The sequence below is a fragment of the Physeter macrocephalus genome, chromosome 17 (assembly GCF_002837175.3).
Source record: "Physeter macrocephalus isolate SW-GA chromosome 17, ASM283717v5, whole genome shotgun sequence".
Lineage (NCBI taxonomy): Eukaryota > Metazoa > Chordata > Mammalia > Artiodactyla > Physeteridae > Physeter > Physeter macrocephalus.
In genome coordinates, this window is record NC_041230.1 from 14,174,898 (window position 1) to 14,202,449 (window position 27,552).

Genomic DNA, 27,552 nt, shown 5'->3' on the forward strand with positions numbered 1-27,552 from the left:
GCTCGGGTGGGGAACAGTCCTTTCTCCCCAGAAACCTCATCTCAGCAGTCACGCCCCTTCCAGGTCTGTGTCCCAGTCGTCAGGGCCCAGCCCAGGTTGGAGAGGGGAAGGGGCGTAACCAGGGAACAGAGGGAAACTTGATGGCAAGACCACAGGACTGCAGGGGAGTGGGACAGAGCCTGACACTGCCTCCGGGTCGCCAGCAGGCCTCGGAGGAAAGCCGTGGGTCTCGTGAAGGGTGAGTGCCAGGTGCAAAATGACTAGCTGTCACTCAGCACGTGGTTGACGCCTCTTGCTCTTGACAAAGAGCTGACACGTTATTGATCCACTTAGTGTACTCATACCAGCAGCCTGAGCCGGGGTGAGCTAAAGAACTCAAGGTGCAGGGAAGAAAAGGGCCGGGTGGGGGTGAGGGGCAGAGTGCTGGGTCAGCAGTTACGCTCGGGTGGGGAACAGTCCTTTCTCCCCAGAAACCTCATCTCAGCAGTCACGCCCCTTCCAGGTCTGTGTCCCAGTCGTCAGGGCCCAGCCCAGGTTGGAGAGGGGAAGGGGCGTAACCAGGGAACAGAGGGAAACTTGATGGCAAGATCACAGGAACACTGGGTGTGAGGAAATGTCAGCATTTGGGCCTTTTTCCTGGAGATGCTGGAAAAATTAAGCTTTCTCGCTTTTTCCTGAAAGAATTCAGTCCAGCCAGGGCTATAGCTTCAGTCTAACAATTAGCCTTTATTGACCTCCCTCTGACTTCCTTCTCATAGTGCATATACCTATCCATCCATCCATCAGTCTGTCTGTCCATCCATCCATCTATCCACTCACCAACCAGCACACACCCATCCATCCAACTGTTGATCTGTCCATCTGTCCATCCAGTTGTTTGTCCATCCACCTACCTACCCATTTGTCCACCCACCCACCCATCTGTCCATCCATCCATAGGTCCTTCTTTCTTCCCTCCCTCCCTCTCTCCCTTCCTTCCTTCCTTCCTTCTTTCATCTGTCCATCTATCCAACCTTCCGTCCATTCAACAGTTATTAAGCACTTAGCAGGTGTTAAGTCCTGCATCCTTTATGGTGATGGGAGGTGAGAAGGTGGCTGGAGGTGGACAGAGACAGGAACAGACCTGGGCCCTGTCCTGAGGGTGCCCAGTCTTGGAGGACAGAGGACCGAGAACTGAGGGTAGACTAGACTGTTGTGAGCAGGCTCAGGGCGCCCTCTGCTGGTGGCAAGGCACATGCACAGCTCTAAAGCCAACGGGGGCTCTAGGGACCTTGGAACTGGGCTTCAGGGGGTGGTCACAGGGCTCCCAGAAAGCGTCCTGAGGGACCACCAGTGTTCCCACAAAGTTTTCATTTGTGGATAGGTGGACTTTGGGCTTCCTGGTGCTACACACCAGCCACATCTGGGACAAATGGCTTTGAACCTGGGGATGGCCATAGGCACAGGCCGAGGACAAACAGAACATGTCTGGTCCGACCAGGCTTTGGCCGCCCTTGCTTGGGCCAGGTCCAAGCACCATTCCTCCCCGTGTCCAGGCCGAGCCAGAGCACGGCAACGGCCAGAGCACGGCCATCCCTGTTGTGGGCTCCCTGACTTCTGAGCCCAGTTCCCAGGCTAGGCTGACCCTGCAGGGGGAAAGGAACCAAGGGGTGGCATTTAGGATAGGCAGGCAGGGTCCTGCCCTTGGTAGCTCTGGCCCTGCACACCTTTGCCTGCCCAGCTCCCTGCCTGCTGCATCCTCATGGCTTTGGAGTGGAGACGTTGCCCAGCTCTCATCAGGGCAGGTGCTGCAGTCAACGTGGGAGCCCCAGAGGGTTAAAAGAGGGAAAAGGTTGCCTCCTGCAGCGAGCAGACACCAGGATTGGCAGCAGAGCTTCGGCTGTGCGTGACTTTGGCTGGTGAACCGCAGCCAATGGGATGGAGTGCGGTGTGTGTGTGATGTACTGTGTGATACGGGGCGGGGGGGATGCGTGTGTACACGCGTGGGTGTGTGTGGACCACAGGGCCCACACAGTTCCTCCCTGCCCCTCCCAAGGTACCAGGAACCTCAGGTCCTTTCCCTCCTCTGTCAGGCCAGTTCTCTGGTCGGGAAGGTCTGGCCGGGAGTTTCCACCGCTCAGAGGGGTAACTCCAGCCTCTGCAGGAGAGAGTCACCGAGGCAGACAGCGGGGCTGCCCCACCTCCCAAACGCTGCCCGTGGAGAAATCAGTGCTGAAGCTCCTGCAGCGGGGAAGCCGGAGCCCAAGTGTCTCCTTGTGGCCCTAGGCCTTCCCGTCGTCACCCAGCAGCTGACACGCTGAGTGTGCAGGGGTACTGTCACGGCACAGGCCGGCGGCCTCTCTGGCCGGCTGGAGAGATGTGTGCAGGAGACGGGCACGGGCCGTGTAAAGCCCGCCTCGCTCTGAGTGGTTCTGGGTCCCCCTGCACAAGTTTCTTTATTTCTTGGAACTCAAACTAAATTGCTCCAGGCCCCACTCTGCTGAGGGGAGGGAGGCTCAGGCTCAGCCATGTCTGTCCCCCTCTCTTCCTCTCGAGGGTCCTGAGAAGCCCCCAGGCCTACACAGTTTGGGGTGTCCAGGGAAGGCCCTTTGCCTTCTGTCCTCCTTGGTCATTGCAGGCAGGTGGAGGTCTAACCCTCAGGCACTGTCCAGTCTCTTCAGGTGCTGTCACCTCCTTGGACCTGTCACCCCCTACCCAGGGAACCCCGAACACCTACCCCTTCCTGGCCTTGGGCAAACTCCATTCCTCTCAGCTCTGGACACTGAATCGGCCTCACATCTTTCAAAGACATTCCCTGTTCCTTTTCCCTAGAACAATTCCTCAGTGAGCTCAGGATTTCCAAAACAGAAGCCAAAAGTAGGGGTGGGGGGGGCGTCTCCTCAGATACAAACCCGCTCCCTCACAAGGACACAGAGAGACTCGGAAGGAAAAATTCAACTGGGACTAAACCCAGGTGACTGTCACCATGGCTTACCCGGCAACTCAGCACAGCCCCCTCCTGCCTGCCCTGCAGGTCCCCCTCCCTCACAGACACAGGGCCCCCGACCCCAGGCCTCTGTCTCCCTCCAGGCCTGTCCTTATCCCCCGTGGAGAGGCCTTGCTCTGATCCTGCTTCTCCAGTTTAAGGCCCCCCCCCCCCGCCTCCCGCCCCACATCCGGCTGACAGAAGGTATTTGCCTTAAATCAAGGGAAGTACCCTCCTCCCCCAGTTAACCCCCCCCCCCCCCCCCCCCGCCTCCCGACCCACATCCGGCTGACAGAAGGTATTTGCCTTAAATCAAGGGAAGTGTAAACGGTTTAAAAAAAAACATTTTAGCAGTTTCAGCAACAGTTTGGAAAACATGTATTATTTTGGAGGTGTCAGATGCCCCCCGCCCCCCGCCCGTCTCTGGCTCTAGAGTGTCACACCTGTGACACCACCAGGGGGAGAGGAGCTGGCAGGCAAGGCAGTTCCAGGCCCTGGAACCAAGCCTGGGGTCCAGAGCCCACCGTCACGCACAGCAAGAGCTGGGAATCTCCTTCCCTCTCTCCCAACAGCAACAGGGATTCAGGATTCAAAGGGCAGCTCCATAGGCCTCACCCACAGCCGTGGTCTCACCCCAAACCCACCCCCGCAAGCCCCAGGTGGCTACAGCTCCTCCCCTTTGGGTCCAGTGGGGCCCGAGAGCCCTTGGCCGAGTCTGCGCTGCTTCTGTGCCCTCCCCTGCAGACCAGGAGGCTTCTGGGTGGACACGGTGGATTGAACGTATGCGTTTATCTCATCGTCCTCCCAAGATTCTAGTGTAATGACAGCCAAGGAATAAAACAGATAGAGGCCCACGGGAGCAGAGACCTGGAGGGGGACAGCAGCAGATGACAGATTCCAACAGATTTTTCGAAGTTGGAAAGTGGCTGGAGGGTGGTAACAGATTCCACAAGGTGAAGGAGATGTGTAGCTGAGCTTGCAGAGGTGCGTGTGGAGGGTTGATCTGTGTCACGGAAGCCAGGGCTTGGAGAAGCACAGCTGCCAGGGTGGACGTGTAGGCCTGAAAGCCCAGCAGCCAGGCAAACTGTCCTCTAATCACCACCCGCAGCCTGACCCCACCCAGCAGGAGACGGAAGATCTCACCTCTGATGAAACTGCAAAGGGCCTGAGGACTCCAGGCTGGGAGGGGAGCAGGGCAGCTCTGAAATAAGAGGATTAACTGCACATACCAGGGGTCTCCCCCTCAGGCTGGAGATTGCAAATCTCTCTGTTATGGGTTAAGTTGTGTCCTCCCAAAATTCATATGTCGAAGTCCTAACCCTCAGTACTTCAGAATGTGACTGAGAGGGACTTTAAAGAGGCAATGAAGTGAAAATGAGGTCATGCGGGTAGATTCTAATCCACTATAACTGGTGTCCTTAGAAGAAGAAGAAATTCAAATACAGATAAAGACAGATCATGTGAAGACACAGGGAGGAGACGGCCATCTGTAAGCCAAGGAGAGAGACCTCAGAAGAAAGCAATCCTGCTGACACCTTGATCTTGGACTTCTAACCTCCAAGACTGTGATAGAATAAATTTCTGTTGTTTACGCCCCCCAGTCTGTGGTGGTTTGTGGCAGCCCTCGCAGATAAGACACTCTCCCTTGGGAGACTCCAGTTAGATGGCTGATTCCTCCCCACACTTCACGAAGTAACGCCCTGCCTCCAACCTTTCTTCAAACAATCAGGTGTTTGGTGACCTGCTCTCAACTATGAATCGATATCTAAGGGTCATCAAGCATCTGAGGACAGCCTCCAACACGAGAGAGACCAAAAGAAGCAAACAGATAAAGATGACCCTAGAGGAAACAGAAATAATTCATGAACCAGCCAAAAACTGCAAACACCTTAAACATAAATCAGTAGGGAGCTGGTTAAATAAACCAATGGTACATCTTTACAATGGATACCGTAAGGCTGTGAAAAAGGGTGAAAATAATCTTTATGTGTCTATGTGGAAAGAGGTCCACCATGTAGCACTAGGTGAAAGAAAATAGATTACAGTGTGCAGAATGTGACTGCGTTTATGCAAATTACACATACATAAGAAGGGCCTGGCAGAGGGTGGTAGGCAGGCTTGCAGTGTTTATGGGTTGAGAATGTCTTCTAAATGGACTCACACATGTGAAAGTAAAAAAATGTCTGGCTTTCCTGACCTCTAGGCTTGCCCAGTTACCTCTGGACCCATAGAGGCATTCGTGTTTGACCTGGAGGCCCAGGAACTCATATACCTGCCTGAAGAGGCCAGCATGAGGCCAGGCACACAGCAGACGCTCAGTGACTGCTTACTGGATAAACGGATGGATGGATGGATGGATGGATGGATGGATGGATGGGAGGATGGCTGGCTGGTTGGACACGATCACATGATCATGCCGGTAGCCAGATGACAACTGAGGTCAGCTAACCCAGCAAGGAGGTCAGGGGCATCCTGGGCGCTGGCTGCACACCTCTAGGACTCCTGTCACCTCCCGTCTGAGCAGACAGCGATGCCCAGAAAAGAGGCTGAACCTGTTGAGTTGCCAAGGCAACCAGAAGCATGCTGGATGCAGAGCTGACAGTCCCAGGAAGTCTTATCTTCCATTTCTTAAATCGCAGCCCTATCAGCCCTACCTCAAGGCCTGTCCCTATCAGTTCAGAAACCAGCCCTCTGGGTCTGCTTTCCCTCCCTGACCCCAGTTCCAGGAGAAGCTGCAAGACGCCAGCCAAGACCCCTAGGTTCCCCACCCCTGGGAATGGTAGTCCTAGCTCCCGAAAGAGCTCAGATCATGCAGGGGACAAGGCACGGGATGGCACAGCCAGAGAGTGAACTGGGAGCTGCAGGCCGTTCACAGAACACCCATGGCTTGGACCAAACAGCAGCCCTGGGAGAGTGAGGAAGGGGAGGACCAAGGGTGAGCTAGTGACTTGTTTGAAGACAGGGCTGGAGTTCTTTACTGGCTGGAGCAGCGGGGAAGCTCAGATGGCAATAGGGCAAACATGAAAACAGCAGGGCAAGCATCCTGGACAAGTTGTCTAGAGAGAAGTGGGTGCGTGGTAGAAGGTGGCAGCCGGCGTCTTTGGCGCTGGGGTTAGGGGCCTGTGGAGGGAGGGGCTGGCTGGGTTTGCAGGGAGCGTGCAGTGGGGACACTGTGTTGGAGAGAGTGTTGTGTGTCAGCAGGCTGTGCCTTCCCCAATGGGCAAGGCTGCTCTGCGAAGCCGAAGCCAAAGTTCTGAGGCTTCGGGCAGTGTAAGCAAGCCTGGTGTCAGGATCCCCCACCAGGCGGGATAGGGAAGGAGGGGCTGGAGCAGGGGGCATGGGGAAGGCAAAGGGAGGGCCACACCAAGCTGGGTCAGGTCCCAGAGTAGGAGAGCAAGAGATGAAAGAGCTGTCAAGATTCTGGAAGGCCCCAAGTCTGGGCTTTGTCATCTGATGACGAAGAGACGTTTGCCTGTGACCTCTGATGAGGCCTGGAAGCAGCCTGCCCCTCTCTCTAAGGCTTGCTGGGCCATAAAAGTCTCCTAAACCAGTGTGTCTCAACCTCAGAGTGCATTCAAACCACCTGGGAATCTTATCAAAATGCAGACTCTAATTCAGGAGATCTGGTGGCAGGCCCTAGAGTCTGCATCTTTAGGAAGCTCCCAAGCTTTGCGGATGCTGCTGGTCCACAGCCACACTTTAAGTAGCACAATTCCAATTATGAACCCTTGCTGCTAGCAATGCAGAATCTTGGGCCCCACCTAGACCCAGAGAATCAGAATCTGCATTTTAACAGGTTGTCCAAATGATCTGTAGTTATGTTAAATTCTGACAAACACTATTCGGAATCCAGTGGCTTTCAAAATCGCTTGCACAGCGGAGTTGCCTCAGGAGCTCTGAAAACTTCTGCTGCTTGGGTCTCTTCCCCCAGAGATTCAGATTTGATTGGTCTTAGGCGTGGGGCAGCCTGGGCATCAGCTTTTTAACACCTCCACAGGTAACTCTAACACGGAGCCCAGGCTGAGAACTGTTATTCTAAGTTGTGGCTGCCCCTCCCGGTGCCAGGGTAGATGGAAGCTGTGGCACGCAGGCTGCCCTCACCCAGCCCTGCACTCCTCAGCCAGGCTCTGTCTGGAACCCGTGGCTCAAAAAACCTGGCAGATTCAAAACCCCAATCTCATCCTCTCCAGCAATAACAGTTTGAAATGCTCGGGTTTTGCCTGGTAGCTACATGCCTCAAAGAATGAAGACCCCGGGGAGGGAAAGAGGGTTGTGCTGGTGAGTGTGCCCCAGTGGCATTTGAGATGGTGCCTCAAAGGCAGCTGAGGAGGGAGCCTGTCACTTCACTACTGCTGCAGCTGTACCTGCCAGGGTCACCAATCCTTGTTCTTCTGCTCGGAGAGAAGATACTAGAAGACGTAGCACCTCCACAGATCCCCGTGGACTGGGAGAAGCCACAGGTGGCAAGTGGAACCTCATTTCACCCACCCACTGAGCTACACTGGTTCCTGACACAGCAGCGAGCATGGCCAGGCTACAGACCCTTCACGTGCGTCAGGGATGGAGGGACCTGCGCCAGGTGATGCTGGGGTTACCTATGGCAGGTAGGGGCTGTGAGTACCAGAAACCCCAATGCTGGGCTCAGGGCCTCATTGCTGGTGCCTGGCTGCTGTCCATGGGGTGACGGTCCACACTGGTTGGACAGTCTCCATCTACATCATTTCTGAAGGAATCACAAACTAGGGGGCTATGGGGTTTCACAGCATGTTCCTATAAATGAGGTTGGACAGACGGTGGAGAGAGAGATGGATATACAGATAGGCAAGATGCAAGGGCAGAGGGTGACCAGGGCAGGAGCTAAGCAGGGTTCCAGCACCTTAGCTGGGGTGAGGGGAGTCCTGAGACTACAGCAAGGAAGCCCTCTCTCCAGCTTTTGGCTCAGGGCTGCCCCCACTCAGGGTGAGGTGTTTCCACTCTTAGGCTTCCGTGGGACAATCTGCCTAAAGTAAGGTCTAAAATGAAAGTCCAATATCACATGCTGCCTTGACACCTGGTGAAATCAGGAGGGCCTCCGATGGCCCAATTGCAAGTCCCCTCCCCACTCTGCTCCTGCAGATGAGGTCCCCTAGCTAAACCACCACCTGTCAAGGGGACCAGGCACAGTTTCTGCTTACCCTGAGTAACAGGTTTCAGTGCCCTACCAGCCCATGGAATTATTCAAACAAATCAGTGACATCCTCCCATGGGAACCAGGGGGTACCCCATCCTCTTGATACTACTAGCTTGCCTCTCACAGCCCCTGCTTGTTCTCTCTCCATGTGACCATAGGGGCAAGGCATGCAGTGTCCTTCTCCCCCAGGCTGTGAGTGACTAATCAATGGCTGTTGAGCTCATCTGTCCAGTGTTGAGGGTTCACCATCCCCATAACCATAGGCTGGGAATCCTCTTTTACCAATGAGGGGAACAGGAGGTGATTAAACAGGTGCCCAGCTCTAAGAGCGGGGCTACACTGAGAGGGGCCAGCGCAGAGACCGAAGATATACATTATACTTCCAGGGCTGAGCCACATTTGAAAATAAAGTCCAAAGTTTATTACTATCCCTATTTTCCTCCCTAACAAGATTAAGATCTTAGAATGTTTAAATCCAATTACTGTCCCCATACACACTTCCATGTTATCGCAGTTCCTAAACTTGCAAAATGAGTGTTTATTTTTTTTACAGTAAATATTTATTTACATTTATCTACATACCTACAACTTATCCTTACCATTATTTCTTGCATCCCATTCTTTCTGGTTAAATTTTCTTCTTACAGAATTACACTTACACAGTGACATCATCAAAATAAAGCCACTTCTGGGAGTGAGGGGAGTGCTGATGATAATTACACCAGGCCACAGGTGTAAATCGGGGCTGTCCCAAGCAAACTGGACCCATGGGGAGAGGGTTTGATGCCTTCTGAGGGTGCTATTTATAGAGAGGCTGCACTCCAGCTTAGCACCTTAGTCAGGCCAGAGACCTCACCTCCTGTCTTTGTAGACATCAAGACCCCAGTCCTGGAGGTGGGACATCTAGAACGAATGAGTGAGGAGCTTGGCAAATTCCTTCCCCCAAAGAAATGACAGAACAGGAAAAAAAAAAATCAAAACAACTGTTTAAGAACTCTGGAAACTGACCGACGGTATACAACATATTAGGAAACATTTATTCAAGAACTTCTACTGAACTCTAGGAAGAATAAGGTAAGCCTATGGCATTTTAGCCTGGGGCTGCTTCTATCACCCCGACTCAGTTCCCTGGTGGTTGAAGTTCTACCAAGGTAGAGCAGGCCAAGAAGATTGAAACATTCCATGCCCAGGAATGTTGCTGAAAATAATAATTCCAAATTCTCAGCTAGCCCAAGGTTGTGATATGGGTTGAGGGAAGGAATAGACCATGCAGAAATTTAAAGTGAGATCTAGGAAATGAGACAACTAAAGTGGACTACAGATAAAACCATGCTTAGAGGGAAATGTATAGGTGCAATATCTATATTAGAAAAGAAGGATCTCAAATTAATGACCTAAGCTTCTGCCTTAAGAAACCAGAAAAAGAAAAGGAGAGCAAATTGAACTCAAAGCAAGGAGAAAACAGGAAATAATAAATATCAGAGTAGAAATCAATGAAATAGAAAACAGAAAAAAAAAAAAGACAAAAACAGTGAAACTAAAAGCTGGTTCTTTGAAAAGATCTACAAAATTGACAATCAGGAACAAAAGAGGGGCCATCACTAACGAATATAAAGAAATACTATCAACATTTTTATGCTAACAAATGAGATAACTTGAGTGAAATAAAGCCCTAGAAAGACATAAATTACTGAAGCTGACTCAAGAAGAAACAGAAAATCTGAATAGACCTATAGCAAAGAAATTGAATTAGTAATTTAAAAATCTTCCAGCTCCAGATGGCTTCATTAGCAAATTCTTCTAAACATTTAAAAAAGGAATAATGCCAATCCTTCACAAACTCTTCCAGAAAAATAAAGGAGGAGGAGGAGGAAATACTCTCAACTAATTCTAAGACCTATGTTAATCCAATACCAAAGCCAGACAAAAAACATCACAAGAAAAGAAAACTACGGACAAGTATCCCTTAAAAAATTCCACAACACAGGGACTTCCCTGGTGGTCCAGTGGCTAAGACTCTGCACTCCCAATGCAGGGGGACCAGGTTCAGTCCGAGGTCAGGGAACTAGATCCCACATGCTACAATTAAAAGATCTCTCATGCTGCAACTAAAGATCCCGCACGCGGCAATGAAGATCCCACACACCACAACTAAGACCCGGTGCAGCCAGATAAATAAATATTAAAAAAAAAAAAAAAAATTCCTCAACACAATCCTAGCAAAATGAATCCAGTAACAAATAAAAAAGATTATGTACTATGACCAGGAGGGATTTACCTTAGGAATGCAAGGTTGATGTATTAATGTAATATATTATATTTACAGAATAAAGGATAAAACCATAAAACATCTCAATAGATGTAGAACAAGCATTTGACAAAATCCAACACCCATTTAGGGTAAAAAAATTTTTTTTTCAACAAACTAGCAATAGAAGTAAACTTCCTCAAACTGGTAAAGGTGATCTACAAAAATCCTACAGCTACCATTATACTTAATGGTCAAAGGCTGAATGAACGCCTTTAAGATCAGGAATAAGGCAAAGATGTACACTTTCACCACTTCTATTTCATATTGTACTAGAGGCTCTAGCTAGTACAATCAGGCATGGAAAAAAAAAAGGCATTTAGATTGGAAATGAAGTAAAATGCTCTTTATTTGCAGACAACATGGCCCTGTATTTAGCAAATTCCAGGGAATTTTCACAAAAAGAACTAGAATTAATCACCAAGTTGCAAGGTACAAGATCAATATAGAAAAATCAATTTTATCTCTCTGTATTAGTGATGAACATTCCAGAAATGAAATAAAGTAAAACAATTTCAGGTACTTCCCTGGTGGCACAGTGGTTAAGAGTCCTCCTGCCAATTGCAGGGGACATGGGTTTGAGCCCTGGTCCGGGAGGATCCCACATGCCGCAGAGCAACTAAGCCCATGCACCACAACTACTGAAGCCCACGTGCTCTAGGGCCCACGAGCCACAACTACTGAGCCCGCGTGCCACAACTACTGAAGCCCGCATGCCTAGAGCCCATGCTCTGCAACAAGAGAAGCCACCGCAAGGAGAAGCCCGCCCACTGCAATGAATTGTAGCCCCCGCTCGCCGCAACTAGAGAAAGCCCACGTACAGCAACGAAGACCCAACGCAGCCCCCCCCAAAAAAAGAAAAACAATTTCATTCACTATAGCATCAAAAAGAATAAAATACTTAGGAATAAATTTAACAAAAGAAGGGTAACACTTGTATACCGAAAGCTATAGACTATTGCTAATAGGAACTAAAGAAGATCTAAATAAATGGAGAGGCATTCCACATTCACGGATTGGAAGACTCAATGTTGCTAAGGGTGCAGTTCTTCCCAAGTTGACTGCTGGATTCAATGCAATACCTATCAAAATCTCAGCAGGCTTTTTGTTGGCAGGATAGGCTGATCCTAAAATTTACATGGTAAGTTTACACTGTCTTTACAGAGACTCAGAATAGTCAAAACAATCTTGAAAAAGATGAACAAAGCTGGAGGACTTATAATTCCTGATTTCACAACTTATTACAAACCCATAGTAATTAAGACATTGTCCTGTTGGTGTAAGGATCAACAAATAGATCAATGGAATAGAATTCAGACACCAGAAACAAACCTTTACACTCAAGGCCAATTTATTTTGACCAGAGTGGCAAGGTAATTCAATGGGGAAAAGATAGCCTTCAATAAACAGTGCTGGGACAATTGGATATCCACGTGCAAAAGACCATTACCTTACACAAAACACAAAAATTAACTCAAGATGGATCATGGACATAGATGGAAGAGCTAAAAGCATAGAACTTTTAAAGGAAAACATCGGGGAAAATCTTTATGACTTTAAGTTAAGCAGAGATTTCTTAGATACAACACCAAGAGAATGAGCCATAAAAGAAAAAAAAATGAACTGTAGTTCTTCAAAGTTAAAAACTTTTGCACTTTAAAAGACACCATTAAGAAAATGAAGACAAACCACAGATGGGAGAAATTATTTGCAAATCTAATCAGTACTTGTATCTACAAAATAAAAATAACAACTCAATAAAAAGACAAATAACTCAATTTAAAAGATGGGCAAAAGATTTGAATAGATATTTCACTAAAGAATATATTCAAATGACTATTAGGCACATGAAAATATGCTCCATAGCACTAGTCATTAGAGAATGCAAATTAAAATACAATGAGATACCACTGCACACTCACTAGAATGCCTATAATTAAAAAGACAGATAATAACAAGTGTTGATGAGAATGTTGAGAAATTGGAACCCTCATACATTGTTGGCAGGAATGTAAACAGTGCAGCCATTTTGGCAACAGTGTCTTTAAAAATTCAACATAAAGTTCCTAAACAATCTAGCACAATCTAGCAATTCTACTCCTAAGTATCTACCCAGGAGAAATAAAAAACCTGCATGTGAATGTTCATAGCACTATTATTCATAACAGTCCCAAAGTATAAACAATCCAAGTGTCCATCAACTGGTGAATGGGTAAACCAAGAATCCATGGAATGGAATACTATTGAACAATAAAGAGAGATGAACTACTGATGCAGGCTACACGATGACAAGTGACCGCAAACCTGATGCTAAGTGAAAGAAGCCAGATGTAAAAGACCACATATTGTATGATTACATTTATGGGCAAATCTATAAAGACAGAAAGTAGATTAGTGGTTGCCTGGGGCAACAGGGAGTGACTGCAAAGCGCCTGAGAGATTTGGGATGGAAATTGGGGGCGGGGCGGAGGACAGTGGAAATATCCTAAAATTGGATTGTGGTGATTACAGAGCTCTGTAACTTTATTAAAAACCACTGAAGTGTACACTTAAAATACGTGAATTTTATGCCATGTAAATTATACCTGAATAAAGCTGTTTTGTAAAAAAGGCTCTAGCCGCAGGCTCGGTGGCAGGTGACCCCTGGCACTCACTGCTTCTTCGCTAATCGGTCTCATTTTCTGGCTCCTGGGATTTCCCTTTCCTTCTGGAGTTTTAAGGAAGTTGTAGGTTCTGTTTTACCCAGGGTGGGTGGGCACATCACCTCTGTCAGCCACACTACCGATATTTGCTTCCTTGGGATTCTGGCATTTTCTGCTCCCTGAGGAGGGCTGTGTGTTCCTCTCAGTGAAGCAAATGGAAGTAATGAAAAACGGGCTTGGGGGAGGGATGTTCCAGCGTGGGTGTGACCTCCAACCGACCCCCAGTGTTGGATCTGGCTCCCTTCTTCCTCTCTCTAGGACACAGGATGGGTCAGATGGGGGTCATGCCACGCTAGTGCCCTTCCTTTCTCTTTCTCTGGGGCGTGGAAAATCCCAGCACGGTTTCAGCCTCAGACCCTAATTTACAGGTCCCCAGGTGGAAGGAGGCAGTTCTCGACATCACAGGGCTCCTGGGACCAGCTTGCTTGGGAAGGAGGCGGGAGTCGGGGGCGGGGAACACCAGGAATTCCCCATCACCCTACTCACTGTTGAGTTCCATGAGTGCAGGGACCTCATGGTCCTGCTCGCTGCAGAATCCCAGTGCCTGGCCACCTTGGGACTCAACATTTCTCATATGAATGAATGAAAGTGGAAAAGTGCCCCCTGCCGTAGGCACCCACCTCCTTCTGGGCCAGTGGCCTTCCTGCTCTCGCCGACTTTCATCCCAGTCCCCAGGAAGGGACAAGGCCCACACACATTTTGCAAGCCCTGTATATTGTACCCGCTTGACGAGCAGACTTGGTTTAAGCCCAGAAAATCCTTTAATTACTGCTGCTACTTCTGGCTGGGTTCTGGGAAGGAACTAATTCGAGCAGCAGTCACTCGACCTGACCTATTAAGAATGTAATTTCATTATTTGCTCTGCCCCGGTCGCGGGCAAGGGGTTTACAATAACTGGTTTTGCCAAGTTCCTGCTGGAATGGCAACTCATTCCTCACCCACTTCTGTGGTGACAACCCACAGACAACTCCCGCCCTGGTGCCCAAGTCACTTGCCCCAGCCCAGGCCCTGATTGTGTGTGTCCCACGCCTGCTTGTGGCAGATGGGAGCGTCAGTGTGTACTCCAAGGAGCCAGCCCCAAACGTCAGTGGGAAGCGTTCCCCACGTGAGCTGTGAGCCCGAGGCGCGCACACACCTCATGGTGGTGCACGTACACACTTGTACACAGGATCGCAGGTGAGAGCCAGACGCACACACATTCACAGAGGTCCCCGTCCTTCACCAGCAGATCTATGCACAAACCAGAACGTGTCTGCAACCCACAGGAATGAAGTACACCCCACAGATCAGCGTGGCACTGTGTGCAGGCCCCCAGGCTGGCCCTCCAACAGTGTGTGTCTCAGCTCTGGGTGGCTGTCAGAGTCACCCATAAGACCCTGTGCCTTTGGGATCCAAAGACCCGGGTTCTAGTTTAGGCACTGCTACTTCCTGGCTGTGTAACCTTGGGCAAGTGACTTTGCCTCTCTGTGCTTCAGTTTCCCTATCTATAAAATGGAGACAAGCAGCTGTGAGGCTTCAGTGTGAAAATATCTATAAAGCAGGTAAAGTGCAGTGCCTGGGACACAGGAGGCACCTGGCACTCATACCATCGTCACTGCCCAGAACACACCCCCAGCTGCCACCACCCTGGGCGCTATTGGGACTCTCAGGTCCCACTCACAGCCCCAGTGCCATTTCCACTCCATGGCCCTTGCCTCCCTGACACCTCCGCTACCCAGTCATCTTCTGGGCCCCCCAGGTCCCAGGCCTGAATGGTGAAGTGATCTGGCAGGGCTCCTGGCCTCCTGAACTGGGCAGGGGCCCCTCGGGCTCTGGGAAGCCACCGTTGGTCCGCAGACACCTGGAGAAGCTCTGCCCAGGACTCGCTTGGGGCCTGGCTTGAAGTGAGTCCTGCCGGGGCTGGAAGGCTAACGAGTTCCCTGCCTACCAGGGAGACCCACTACCTCTCTGTCCTGGGGCGGGGGTGGTGGGGGGAGTAGCTAGGGAGGGTGGGAGGGGGCAAGTCTCAGCCTGAGGGAGGGCGGGAGAGTGGACACAGCCTCTCCTTCCAGCCCATCCAACCAACAGGCGGTGACAAGCGTGACCAGCCAACTCTGAAAACACCTTCTAAAGTTTGAGCTGCCACTTCAAAATCAGAAGAAATGATATAATTATATGTTACAGATTCCTTGTTTCTTTGAAAAACTAAACAATAAAAAGGAGGATCTGGCCACCCTGGGCCCGCATTCCACACAGCGCTCCTGGCTGGAGCTGAGCGGCGGCCCTGCCCCAGGAGCCAGGGACCATCTGTTCCCCCTCCCCTCCCCCACCCCGTTCCCTGTGGTCTCCCGGCCCTGGCAGCTCTGAGCTGATACATTTTCTGATGGGCCTGGTGACCCAACACCATTTTTTTAAATTGACATTCCCTCTCATCCCTTCCTCTTTCCTATCTCCCTCCCTTCGGGGCAGGCCCAGACCCTGAGGGCAAAGGTCGAAAGCACCCACAGATGCTTGTAGCCTTTGGAGAGGTAGGGTGGGGGGTCCCAGACTCCTTCCAGGCTGCCTTTTCTTCCCAGGACCTAAGCACATTCAGACACACAACCAAAACGTGGTGAGGGGTTCACAGATCACCCCCTCGGTCCAACCGAGCTTGGAAACCACCTGGGCTGAGAACCACTGGCCAGGGACTGGACCCTTGACCTGCTCTGAGGACAACCACACTGGGGTGAGCAGGTAGCTTGGACGGGGAGAGCCTGCTCTATAGGTGGCCAGTCTTCAGGACTGCTGAGGAGGGCTGGGAAATGCCATGGCTAGGCCGCAGGGCTTGCGAAGAGGCAGCCCCCAGCTTCCTGCGTGGACCCCAGACGGAGAATGGGAAGACCCCCTCCGGGGCTCTTCACCCCTCCATCAGGAGCCAGCCAGCTGTGCAGGGGCTCCTGAGCAGCAGCTGTTGGGGACAATGGAACCCATTTAAGTTCAGCTATTTTTCCCAGATAAATAAAAAATTTTAAAAGCGAGAATTGTCCACTGAGTTCTACCACGATTCAAGTTACAACTGTAGAGCCAAAAATCCTGGGAGATAAGCTTTCCGATGAAAAGATCAGCAGACACGTAACGATGAGCTTCTGGCTTAGATGGGATCTGCCTGAGCACACAACTTCCTGCAAAGATTTTGGGAAGGAGACCCACGCTGACCCGAAGGCTACAAGAAAGGCATCATCGTAATAGGAGGGGCCAGCATGCCCACCCGGCAGGCAGCCGCTGCCCAGGTGAGAGCTCCAATTGGCCTGGCCCGAGGGCATCCCTGAGCAGCCCACCTCACCATGGACCCGCATCGGCCTCCAGAATCAGCCTCCAGCACTTCTGTTGTCATAACTACAACCATGACATTTTTGGGGTTTAAAAAAACAAGAACCAGCTATGGAGAAGGATGACAATCGTAGCAACAGCCTTGTCCTTGGACCAGGTTCTGGCAGAGAACCCTTTCTCTGCTGCCCACGTTAGCAACCTAAGACTTCTGGAAGGTTAGCAGGGCCTAGATAAGCACATGTTAGGACCCGACCAGACCCTTCCCCCAGCTGGCAGTGAGATTCATGTCTCCCTAGCCTCCCTCCCAGAGCCTTGAGACGGCAGACCAAGTGGGGCTGAGTGGGGAGGCAAGCCAGGCAGGAGGCCACCCCCAGAGCCCTGTGCCACTCTGGGATTGAAGTCTCGCCCTGCCCTCCTGCCCTCCCAGGCAGAGCTCCTGGGCTGAGTGGGGGGCTTGGCTCTGATGTCAGGTGACTGACTCCCCCTCCATCCCCCCACTGAAGATGCCTGGTTGGTGCATGGGCACAGAGGTGGGGAGGTACGGGGTGCATGTCCCTGCTGGTGCCGGCCCAGGTGCGCTCCCCACGGTGGCCCAGACTAGGTACTTCTGGGGCATCTCACACACAGATCTTGAGCCCTCCTCCTCCCTGGATCCCTCCTATTCATTCTGGGCTGGGCAGATGGGAAAGGGGTCACCCCACACCTGAGCCCCCGCTCTGGGCTCACAGAGTGGCGACTCACATCGCAGGTGAACAGAGCCTGATTCACCTCCCAGGTGGGGGCTGGGCGGGGGCTGGGGAACAATCAGCTGCTGTGGAGACACAACCTGAAACCGGGGCTTCCCGGGTCGGCATGAGCATCGGAACCGCCAGCCCAGCTCGGCCGCTCAGCCCCGCCCAGACCCGGACACAATGGGAGCCCCAGTTTCCCGGCTGCACTGTAATTTCAGAAGGTGTCTTTGTGTGGGTTTTATTAACCAAGACGCCAGAGGAGCCTTGGGGTTGGGGCAGGGAGTCTGGCTGCCAAGAAATCTGCTGGGTGTCGGCAAGAAATGCCCTTTGAGGAGACGGTGGAAAAACAGAAAACACAAGAACTGCTGACCGTGACATTAACCAGCAGCAACAGGTGAGGAGGGCAAAGTGAGCCTCGGAAGGGCTTTGCAAGCAGGCAAACCTGGGTTCGAATCCCAGCTCCGGCCACTCTGGCTGTGGGACTTTGGGCAACTGACCTAACCTCTCTGAATGTAAGTTGAGGACAATGATGCCTGCGTCTCACTGGGTGAAGGAAGATGAAATAAAGGCACCCGAGACAGTGCCTGGCGCCAATAAACGGTAACTATTACTAGGTTTCATGCACACTGAAGCTTAATTACATTGTCTCATTTAAAAAATTATCATCGTACACGTGTGTGGAGCTCTGTGGTTTTCAAAGGCATCTTTGTCCATTACCTCACTAGAGCCTCACAGTGATCCTGTATTCTATTTTTAGCATTTTACTTTAGTTCCTTTAAAACATTTCTTGCTCTTATTGGATACGATTGTCCCCATTTTCCGTTCTGCTCTCCTTTTTAATTTCCCCACCCCTAGGAACATTTAGCATAACAATGCTGGGACCATTTTCTATTAATATCAGTTTTCAGATTACAGTGATAAGATGTCTGTTTCCTAATTTAATTAGGTGATTCCTGTTATTAGTTCCTACACGCTCATTATTTTTCACTTAGCATATTCTAACGCACCAAAGGAAAACTGAGGCTCCGGCTGGAGACCTCCAGGGCGTCTTCTGCAGTGGGGAGGGAGGAACCCAGGAAATGGGGGCCACAGCAGAGAAGCAGATGCCAGGGGGCTGCAGGCCGGGGTGGTGTCTCAGGTGAGAGAGGATGGGGGCAGAGAAACTTCCACTGCAGACGGGCCCGCAGCGGACACTCCTGAGGTCAGGGCGTCCCAGGGAGGGCTCTGTGAGGGTCCTCCCCCCAAAGCAGACTTCAGAGAAGGCTCCAAAACCAGCACCCCCGGGACCTACCAGCCCCCCTGGGCTCTGGTGCCCACACTTGAGGGCTGCGTGTTCTGACACGGCCCCCCTTCCCAGCACTCACTGTCCGATTGCCGTGCACGTCCCATGTCTGCCCCGCCATCAGTACTGTCCTCTGCACAGCTCCAGGGGGCACCCTTCACACCACAGTTGAAATCAACCCTACCCTGGAATTAGCATAGCACACAGTGTGAGTAAGTGCCCTCGAAACGTGCAGGCCCTGCCCCAACGCTCCCACCCGACCAAGGCAGGGCTCAGCCATCGTGCCACGGGCTTTAGCCACCGCCGGTCCCCAACCCTCCAATCGTCCACACTGACCCCACCAGTTTCCTTCCTTCCCTAGGCTGGCACAGCGATGGCTGGGCTGGCACAGCGATGGCTGGGCTGGCCCAGCTCACTGCCCACCCTGTGGCACCAGAAAGAACCCCCCACAAAGCCACTCTGGAGTTGAGGAAAGGGGGCACAGGAAGCCCCAGGGCCACGCTTGGAAGGAGCACTGCTACAAGCATCCTGACCGCAGCCCTGACTTTGAGAACCCAGTGCGTTCTGTGACAAGGAGCGGGCATTCCAGAGAACCGAAAACTCAGTGGGTGGCTTTAACCAGAGTTCAATTTTCTTTGCTGTGGTCGTGGAAAGGCGAGGCGAGGCAGGTGAGGCAGCCTTCGTGAGCCCTGGGCGGCGTTTGGCGAATAGAGTTTGAACGCACACGCTTGCAGGTGCGTTGTTTAGAAACACTGGGTTCTGAGAGTCCCAGCCCTGCTGATTTTGCAATGATATATTGCCAGCTACTTAACAGGATGGATCACTGCAATTACATGTCACTTCTGATATTCACAGTCACAACAAGGAGGTGTCAGTTTCACAAGGGTTGTAGGAAATATATATGATGTTCCACAATGCTGTTAGAAAAAGGTTTCAGGAGACAGACTCGAGAGGATTCTAGTAAAACCCACCTGCCTGGGCAAAGCAGACAGCTCCATGGAAACTGGAGGGGCTGGCTCCCCTGGCCGGGGAAGGAGTGTGGGCTTAGGCACACCAGCTCCAGCAGGCTGCCCCTACCCCAAGGCCGCCTTGCCCAGAGAAGGGGGAGAAGGGACGGCCACCGCGCTTCTGGTTACTCCATCACCCCCACGTGGGTGAGCTGTTGAGAGCGTCTCAGCAGTTACCCCTGTGGCCCTGGCTCAACCAGGGCTTTTGGCCTGGTGGTGTCTCAGGGCTACAAGGGGTCACACCTGGACAAAGACAGTCACTGTAGGAACAAGACAAACCCTCTGACATTGGCCCCTGCACACTGGCACAGGCAGGGCCACGTGTCCCTGGTGACCGTGGAACCGAGAGTGAGGGCCACGCTTTCTCCAGCCAACACAGCCCTGACTCCAGGGGACCAAAGCAGGAGTTCTGTCAATTTCTGAGTCAATTCTGGCTCTGTTAATTTCTAACTGTGAGATATTGGGCACCCTACTTAGCATCATGCACTCTGGAGAGAGACCACGGGCTCCCACTGAGTCACCCAAACCCACTTCACTGCTTCTGCTGGAGGTCAGCATCTTGTCACCTCTTGTGCCCTGGAGAAGGCCAACAAGCAATGCACAGCTCCCCTCCTCCAGGAAGCCCTCCCGACTCCTCCAGCCAGGACCTTGCCCTCGGCTGTGTGAGAGCGAAGGAGGGAGTGTGTGACCTGTGTGAACGAAGATGCAGGTGGAGGACGGTCGGGCAGGGTGGAAGCTTCCTGCTTTTCTCGCCTGTTCTTGTGGTCTGTGAGTCTGGAACCCTGGGTGGAGGAGTCAGAGTGCAAGTCCACACACCCTGCCAGCATCTCAGATGCCACCTGCCCAGAATAGAACATGTGGTCTCCAGCTGCCTCCTCTGACCACTCCCTGTCTGAAGTGACTGCCTCGGTGAGTGGCACCCTAACCCCCATCTACCAGAGACAGACACTCTGAGCTAGAGTCACCCTGAACCCTGACGGCTGCCCTCCTCACCCTCCCACCCCTGTGGTCACCAACTCTGGGGTTGCCGACCCCATGATGGCCCTGACCCACCCCCTCCAGCCCCTGCCTGCCTGCCCCAGGCCTTGCCATCTCTTCCAGCCTCACTCAAGCCCTCCCAGCAGCTCTCCTTATACTTGTGGTCTCCTCCTCTGCTCTTGCCCACAGGTCCGCAACACGCAGTCACTGGAGCGGGCTCTCTGATGGCCACTGCACCCTCAGAATCCCCAGAGCTTTCCTGCTGAGCCTGCAGCAAAGGCTCGCTCCCTGCCAATGTTCCAAGGGCTCACGGGGCCCAGCGCCTGGCTGTGCCTTCAGCCACTAGTCTGGATCCCCGGGTCTCACTCCAGCCCCTAATGCACGGGGAGCTCTTCGCACGCACATTCTCTCATGCCTCTTTGCACGCACATTCTCTCATGCCTCTTTGATCCACGCTCTTCTCTCTGCCAGGTTCTGCTCTGGGACCACACAGGCCAGACCGAGTGAGCATGATTGCTGCTGGGAAGGCAGTAGGTGCCACGGGCAACAGCTGGCTGCCTAAGGATGAATCCGGGCTCTGAAGCCCAAAGCTTTATGGCCCTGGGCATAGCTCGTAACCTCTCTTACCTCAGGAGTCTTGTCTGTCAAATGGTATAATAGTATTTAACTCAGGGGGTTCCGAAAGTATGAAATGAGTGCTAAGTACTTGTGAAGTGCTTGTCTTAGTGGTGGGCACGCAGTGAGTGGCTGGGAGCGTTAGCCCCCAACCAGTGTTTTCTGCATGTCCATCCTGTAAGTCTCAGGACCTCATTTATTATAAGAATTACATGCATTAAAACATGTAAAGGGCTTAGCACAAGACCTGGCAGGTGGTAAACTTTTGTTATTATTATTATTCCTGGATGCCCTGGAAGGAAAGCCCTGGGGCCTGGCTATGGGCCAACAAGTCATCAGAGGTCGTCCTGTCTGCACTCGAGGCCGCCGAGCCATCACTGTGGCTGCCTTCTTCCGTCGGCACCCCAGCACTGGCCTCAGTGCGCAGAGACCCCCCCATCACAACTACATGGCTTTGGGGAAAGCAAAGAGCTACTTCACTAAAACGCGGGGTGGCTCACTCTAAGAAAATCCACTCTGCCAAAAGCAAACATTTAAAAAAAAAACCCAAAAAACAAAAAAAACTATTTGTAGTGTGCCAGCAACAGAATCTGTATCATAAGGTCACATTTTTATTTTTATTTTTATTTTTATTTTTTTGCGGTACGCGGGCCTCTCACCATTGTGGCCTCTCCCGTTGCGGAGCACAGGCTCCAGACGCGCAGGCTCAGCGGCCATGGCTCACGGGCCCAGCCGCTCCACGGCATGTGGGATCCTCCCGGACCGGGGCACGAACCCGCGCCCCCTGCATCGGCAGGCGGACTCTCAACCACTGCGCCACCAGGGAAGCCCCACATTTTAAAAATATATCAATGAATAAGCCAATCAATCCACTGTTCACTTTGGCTTCATGGGTCACTAACAATGCTTCGCCTCACCCCATTAAAACAAAATCCATCCCACTTAAAAGAATGAAGAAGGACTGATAATAATTAGAACATCACAGGGGAGGGGGCTGGGGGACGGATGGAGTGGGAGGTTGGGGTTAGCAGATGTAAGCTTTTATGTACAGAATGGTCCTCCTGTATAGCACGGAGAATTATATTCAATATCCTATGATAAACCATAATGGAAAAAAATATTTTAAAAAAGGAATGTATATATATGTATAACTGAATCACTTTGTTGTGCAGCAGTAATTAACATAATATTGTAAATCAACTATACTTCAATTTAAAGAAATAAATTAAAAAATTAAAAAAAAAAAAAAAAAAAAAGAACATTGCTGGACTTGCCTAGTGGCTCAGTGGTTAAGAATCCGCCTGCCAACGCAGGGGACACGGGTTCCAGCCCTGGTCTGGGAAGATCCCACATGCCGTGGAGCAACTAAGCTCGTGCGCGCCACAACTACTGAGCCTGTGCTCTAGAACCCGCGAGCCACAACTACTGAGCCCACGCACCACAACTACTGAAGCCTGCGCGCCTAGAGCCCATGCTCCGCAATGAGAAGCCACCGTAATGAGAAGCCCACGCACCACAATGAACGAAGAGTAGCCCCCACTCGCCGCACCTAGAGAAAGCCCGCGCGCAGCAACGAAGACCCAATGCAGCCAAAAATAAATAAATAATATTTTTTAAAAAAGAACATCGCATTGTACAGCCCCAGATGAATGGACGGTCTAGGCACAGGGTCAATGGCTAACTGATATCCCAAAAGAAAGCTGGGCAGATGTGCGTCCCCCAATGGAAGAACATAAGACCACACGTGAATGCTTGCCAAAAAAAAAAAAAAAAAAGAAAAGAAAAAGAAAAAGAAACCAAACCTGCATCTGATCAAGCTGCTACATTTACTTAATTTATAGGGAATACAAAGCAGAAGGCTGTGCTGAGCTATACCAAACAGGCATAATCAGCAAAAACCCCAGCTGTGGGAAACTTACAGGGCCTGCGACCCAGTTTCCTCCAATAAACAGCAAGAGAGAAATAAAGATGTGCAGGGCCTCTTATAGACTGAGAGAGACTTAAACGACTCATCCACCAACTGTGACATGTGGGCCTTATCTGGACACTGGATAAAACAAATTGGAAATAAAGGTATTTATGATATTTGTGGGACAACTAGAAATGTGAACACTGGTCATTTGGTGAGATTAAAGAACTGTTGAATGTTAAAAAAAAAAAAAGAGTTCTTATCTTTTAAACTGAGAAATATTTTGAAATATTTATGGCTTTATGGTTACCAGGGGGTAAATCAGGGCAAGGGGGGAGGGATAAATTGGGAGATTGGGATTGACATATACACACTGTTATATATAAAGTAGATAAAATAAGAACCTACTGTATGGCACAGGGAACTCTACTCAATACGCTGTAATGACCTACATGGGAAAAGAATCTAAAAAAGAGTGGATAGGGACCTCCCCGGTGGTCCAGTGGTTAAGACCCTGTGCTTCCACTGCAAGGGGCACGAGATCGATCCCTGGTCGGGGAACTAAGATCCCGCATGAGGTGTGGCGTGGCCAAAAATAGTTAAAAAAAAAAAAAAGAAAGACTGGATATATGTGTATGTGTATAACTGATTCACTTTGCTGTACAGCAGAAACTAACACTACATTGTAAATCAACTGTACTCCAATAGAAATTAAAAAAAAAATTGATGGCTGAATTGATAGGCCATATGGTATATGCTTCAAAAGGAGAGAAGTGGATGGGGCTGTGGACGGGGCCCTCCTGAGGCTACTGGGTGTTGGGTACGTGGGGTTCATTGCACTATGCTAACCTACTTTTGCGTGTGTTCCAAGCTCTCTATAATACAAAGTTCATAATAAAGACGGGCAGCTCATAAAAAGTCAGTGTGCCCAAACACGCACATGGAGTGTACCTTCTGTACCCCCAAGGCCAGCACATTGGGATGTGTTACTCCAGGTTCTGGTCTGCTCTCTTCCACTTAAGGAAGGGGCAAGTGTAGTCTCCTGGGTCAAGAAGTGAGTTTCCTGAGGCCTCAGGGCCTGGCAATATTGGAGACTGAAAAATAGTAGGATAGGTGGATTCTCTGATACCCAAGAAAATCTAATCTTAGAATGAAGGTAGGTTAACCGGCAGTGATTTATGTTCCAGGAGTTTTGATTTTAAATATAGCAAACATTTTGGAAAATATCGCTTGGTTTACAAAAGTTGGCAGCCCCATAGGATTGCATCTAATGCACAAACCAGGTGAGATTTGCTGACTGGTCTCTGAGAAGTTCAGGTGCTTTTAACAGCTGGTAGCTGCATGGGAGAAATCTGAAGGACACCTCCAACCCCAAGGGACCACAGACAACTAAAGGCTCTGCCCGCCTTCTCAAGCTTATTTCTGGATCTTCACCTGCCCACCCTCCCCCTTCCACCTTGATCAGTGCCACCAACAGCGGATACCAGACACTCCATTCCCAGGGAAGTTTCTGCTGCTGGGAAAGCCAGAGTAGCCCGTGTGGAATTTCCTCTGAAGGTGCCCCCCACCGTCGGCCTTGCCTGATCTGGATGACAGAGCAGACTCCACACATCCACACCTCCCGTGGGTAGAAATCCTGACTTGTCCAGGGCCCTTGGGGCCACCCACCCATGCAACTGGATACATACACTTTGTAAGTACTGGTTTCCAACAGATAAATGTACTCAAGGTTTATACACTCAAAGAAGCCAACAGGATGGGACTGTTTCACTTGAAAGATCAGAAGAAAATTGTAACTAATGTTGTGGAAAATTACTTTGATATTGCTTTCTTGGTACCGAATCACAATTAGGCTGCTGTGAGAAGTACAGGGGAAGAATAAATGAATAGCAACAAATCAACACAAACAGCCTGTGTCAGGAACACTTTGCTCAGAGAAAGTAATGTAAGCATTACTTAAGGTTTTATGACTGTGTTTGATGTGATTTCCCTAGAACGTCCAGGTTGCCCATCACCTGGCATGTGGCGAGGGGGTGGTCCAGCTCCATCTACAGCCCGAGGAAGGGAGCTCAAGACCCAAGTGTGCACCTTGCCTGGGTTTGCCAGGCAGGCCTTTGCCACCCCCGGCTGCAGCAGGAGGGGAACCTCAGCTTCCTGCCATCCTACACGCCCTGCCAGCCGAGGCCCGTGCTCCTCTCCTGCTCACCACTCCACCCCACCCCAGAAACCCCAGCCATCCGGTGGGCTCCCACCCCACCAGTAATCAAGGAGATCCGCACGTGCGTGCACTGGGGCAGCTGTGCAAGGCAGTGCTGGCTGGCGGGAGGGACAGGAATCCACGTCTGCAGAAGAATGAGGGGCGTTGCCAGCTGCTACAGCACGGTGGGGGGTGTGTGTCGTGGCCACCAGACCCCGACCCACCCAGGAGAATAACACCTGTCTCCAGAGGTCACCACGGATGGGATACCCAGGGGGACACCACAGACGCACTCATGCCTTCTCTCCCAGGCTCATCCTATAGAACGCAGACACTGGACATGCAGATCCTCTGCTCACGTGTGCTCCAAATACACATACTCACCAAGACCTGTGCCGAGGATACACGGTGCCATTAACCCCAAGCCCTGTCTGAGGGCCCTTTTTTGGGAGCTCGCTTCTGCATATATAACCCACAACTGCAGAGACCAACTCTTAGCGCCCCTGCTGGCTCTGCCTGTGGAGCCCGGTTCTGCTGACACAGTGAGCCGGCCACTCTGGGGCTCACGTGAGGCTGCAAAATCTCTGCAGAGGACCAACTCAGTCATGCGCCCCTGCTTTTGCTTCTCCAGAAGCCAGGAAGCAGCCAGGCCACCTTCGACAGCCACCCCCTAGGAGGGTCCGGCCCAAGCGTGAGTCAGGCCCAGTGACTCACCCACTGCCTCCTGGAGACCCAGCGCCTGGGCTGCCTCTAGCTGACTCTCTGTGATGAGAGAATCAACTCATAGCCTCTCCCACCAGGGCCTCTGATAGCAGCTGCCAGGCCCAGGGCCCCAGCTCTGGCCTCCTCGTGCTTCTCCTGCCTTTCCGCGTGTTGCCTACAGGCCCCCAGTCTGAGCCTGGGTGCAGGCTGCCCTGAGCGTGTGAGCCATGGCTGAGGGGGTGCTGGGGGGGAGGCTGCAGGCCTGAGAGCCCTCCGCACTCAGGGCCAGGGGCCCCTGTGCCACGTCCCGCACTCCTGTGCTATGGGCTGCGGGCAGGGATGGCACAGGAATTCCTCTGCCTAACTGCCCAACCTCCACACCTCTTTCATTCTGTTCGTGTCCTGGAGCACAGGGCTGTCATCACGGACCCTCCCCTAACAAGGCCTCCGGGACCACTGCTGAGAAATGCTGGGGCTCGGGCCTGGCAACCACGCTTTCCTCTCGCCCCAAAGCAGAGCGATCCCTGGCCTTGGCCCCGAGCCGGATGCCCTCCAGCCCTGCCATGCTCCCTGTGTCGCAGCAAGAGGGGCCTGGCCTGAGCTCCCCTCTCCACATCCTGTCCACCCCGAGGCTCCAGAACCATCCTTCCTGCTCTCCCCTCACTGCCACCCCACCTCTGAGTCAGGGAGGGTACTTCCCTCCAGTGTGTTAAGAGGAAGCAGGTGGGGGGCCAGCAGGAGCCCCCTCAGCTTCACAAAGCCAGGAGGTACCCCGACCTCCCTGACCAGCTGGAGAGGCTGAATTCGAGGGGTCCCCAGGGCTGGGCAGAGAATCAGAGTCCCATCTGGGAGGCCTGGGCTCAGGGAGAAGGCATTCATCTTCGGACGTCCGAGACCATGTGGAAGAGGCCCCGAGAGGTGGCAGAATCCTCCTTAAATCTGGTTTTCTCCAAAGGCAGCGACCAGCTCAACGGTGGGCAGCCTGGCTGTCCTTCCCCATAAGAGGCCAGAGGCCAGAGGCCAGAGGCCAGAACCCTGAGGCTGGTGGTCTGACAACAGACACTGTGCTCCCACACTGAGGCTGAGGACCACCAGGAGGAGGCCAGGACCCCTGCCTTGGCACCAGAGCAGCGTGGAGACCTGCACCTCGGGCGGGAAAGCCGGGGCCAGCAGACGGCGGAGCGGAGAGTGAGGGCTCACCTGGCACCTGCTGGAGGGCGAGCTCCGTGGGGTCCTGTAGGCTGATGAAGAGGAGGAGGCCTGCGGCTCCAAACAGCAGGACGGACGAGAACATGCAGGCCAGCCGCATCGTTCCTGCTCGCGGGGTCATCCAGGGCTCGCTCTGGGGTCACCTCTCGGGTGTGGGAGGCGCGTTCTTCCCTCATCGTCCACACCAGGTGTCCATCAGGCCACGGTCTATGGAGCAGCAAAGGAGAAAGACGGTCCATCACTGAGGCCCAGGGCCCCAGTCACTGCACTTGACCAGCGTAATCCTGGATCCCCCTCCCCCTTACTCAGGTGCGTCCCTTTCATGTTTTCAAGCCCAAGGAGGTGAAGGGAAGCCTGGTCACCACCTGTGGCCAAGACACCAGCTTCCTGCCAGGGTCTCCTGTATCTGCACCCCTAGAAAAACCATGGAGAGAGGCACTGCCCAGCTCCTATCCAGGGGAGCCCAGGGTGGAGCCCCACCACCCACAG

The 27,552-nt window shown here is 51.9% G+C and overlaps 1 protein-coding gene across 1 annotated transcript in view; it reads right to left on the reverse strand.

Annotated features, from left to right (window-relative positions):
- CHST8 (carbohydrate sulfotransferase 8) overlaps positions 1-27,184 on the reverse strand; it is a 66,517-nt gene extending 39,333 nt beyond the window's left edge. Inside the window, exon 1 of the mRNA XM_007126423.2 lies at positions 27,055-27,184. Within this exon, the coding sequence (XP_007126485.2) occupies positions 27,055-27,184 (130 nt within the window). The remainder of the gene's footprint in view (positions 1-27,054) is intronic.
- Between the last annotated feature and the right edge of the window lie 368 nt (positions 27,185-27,552).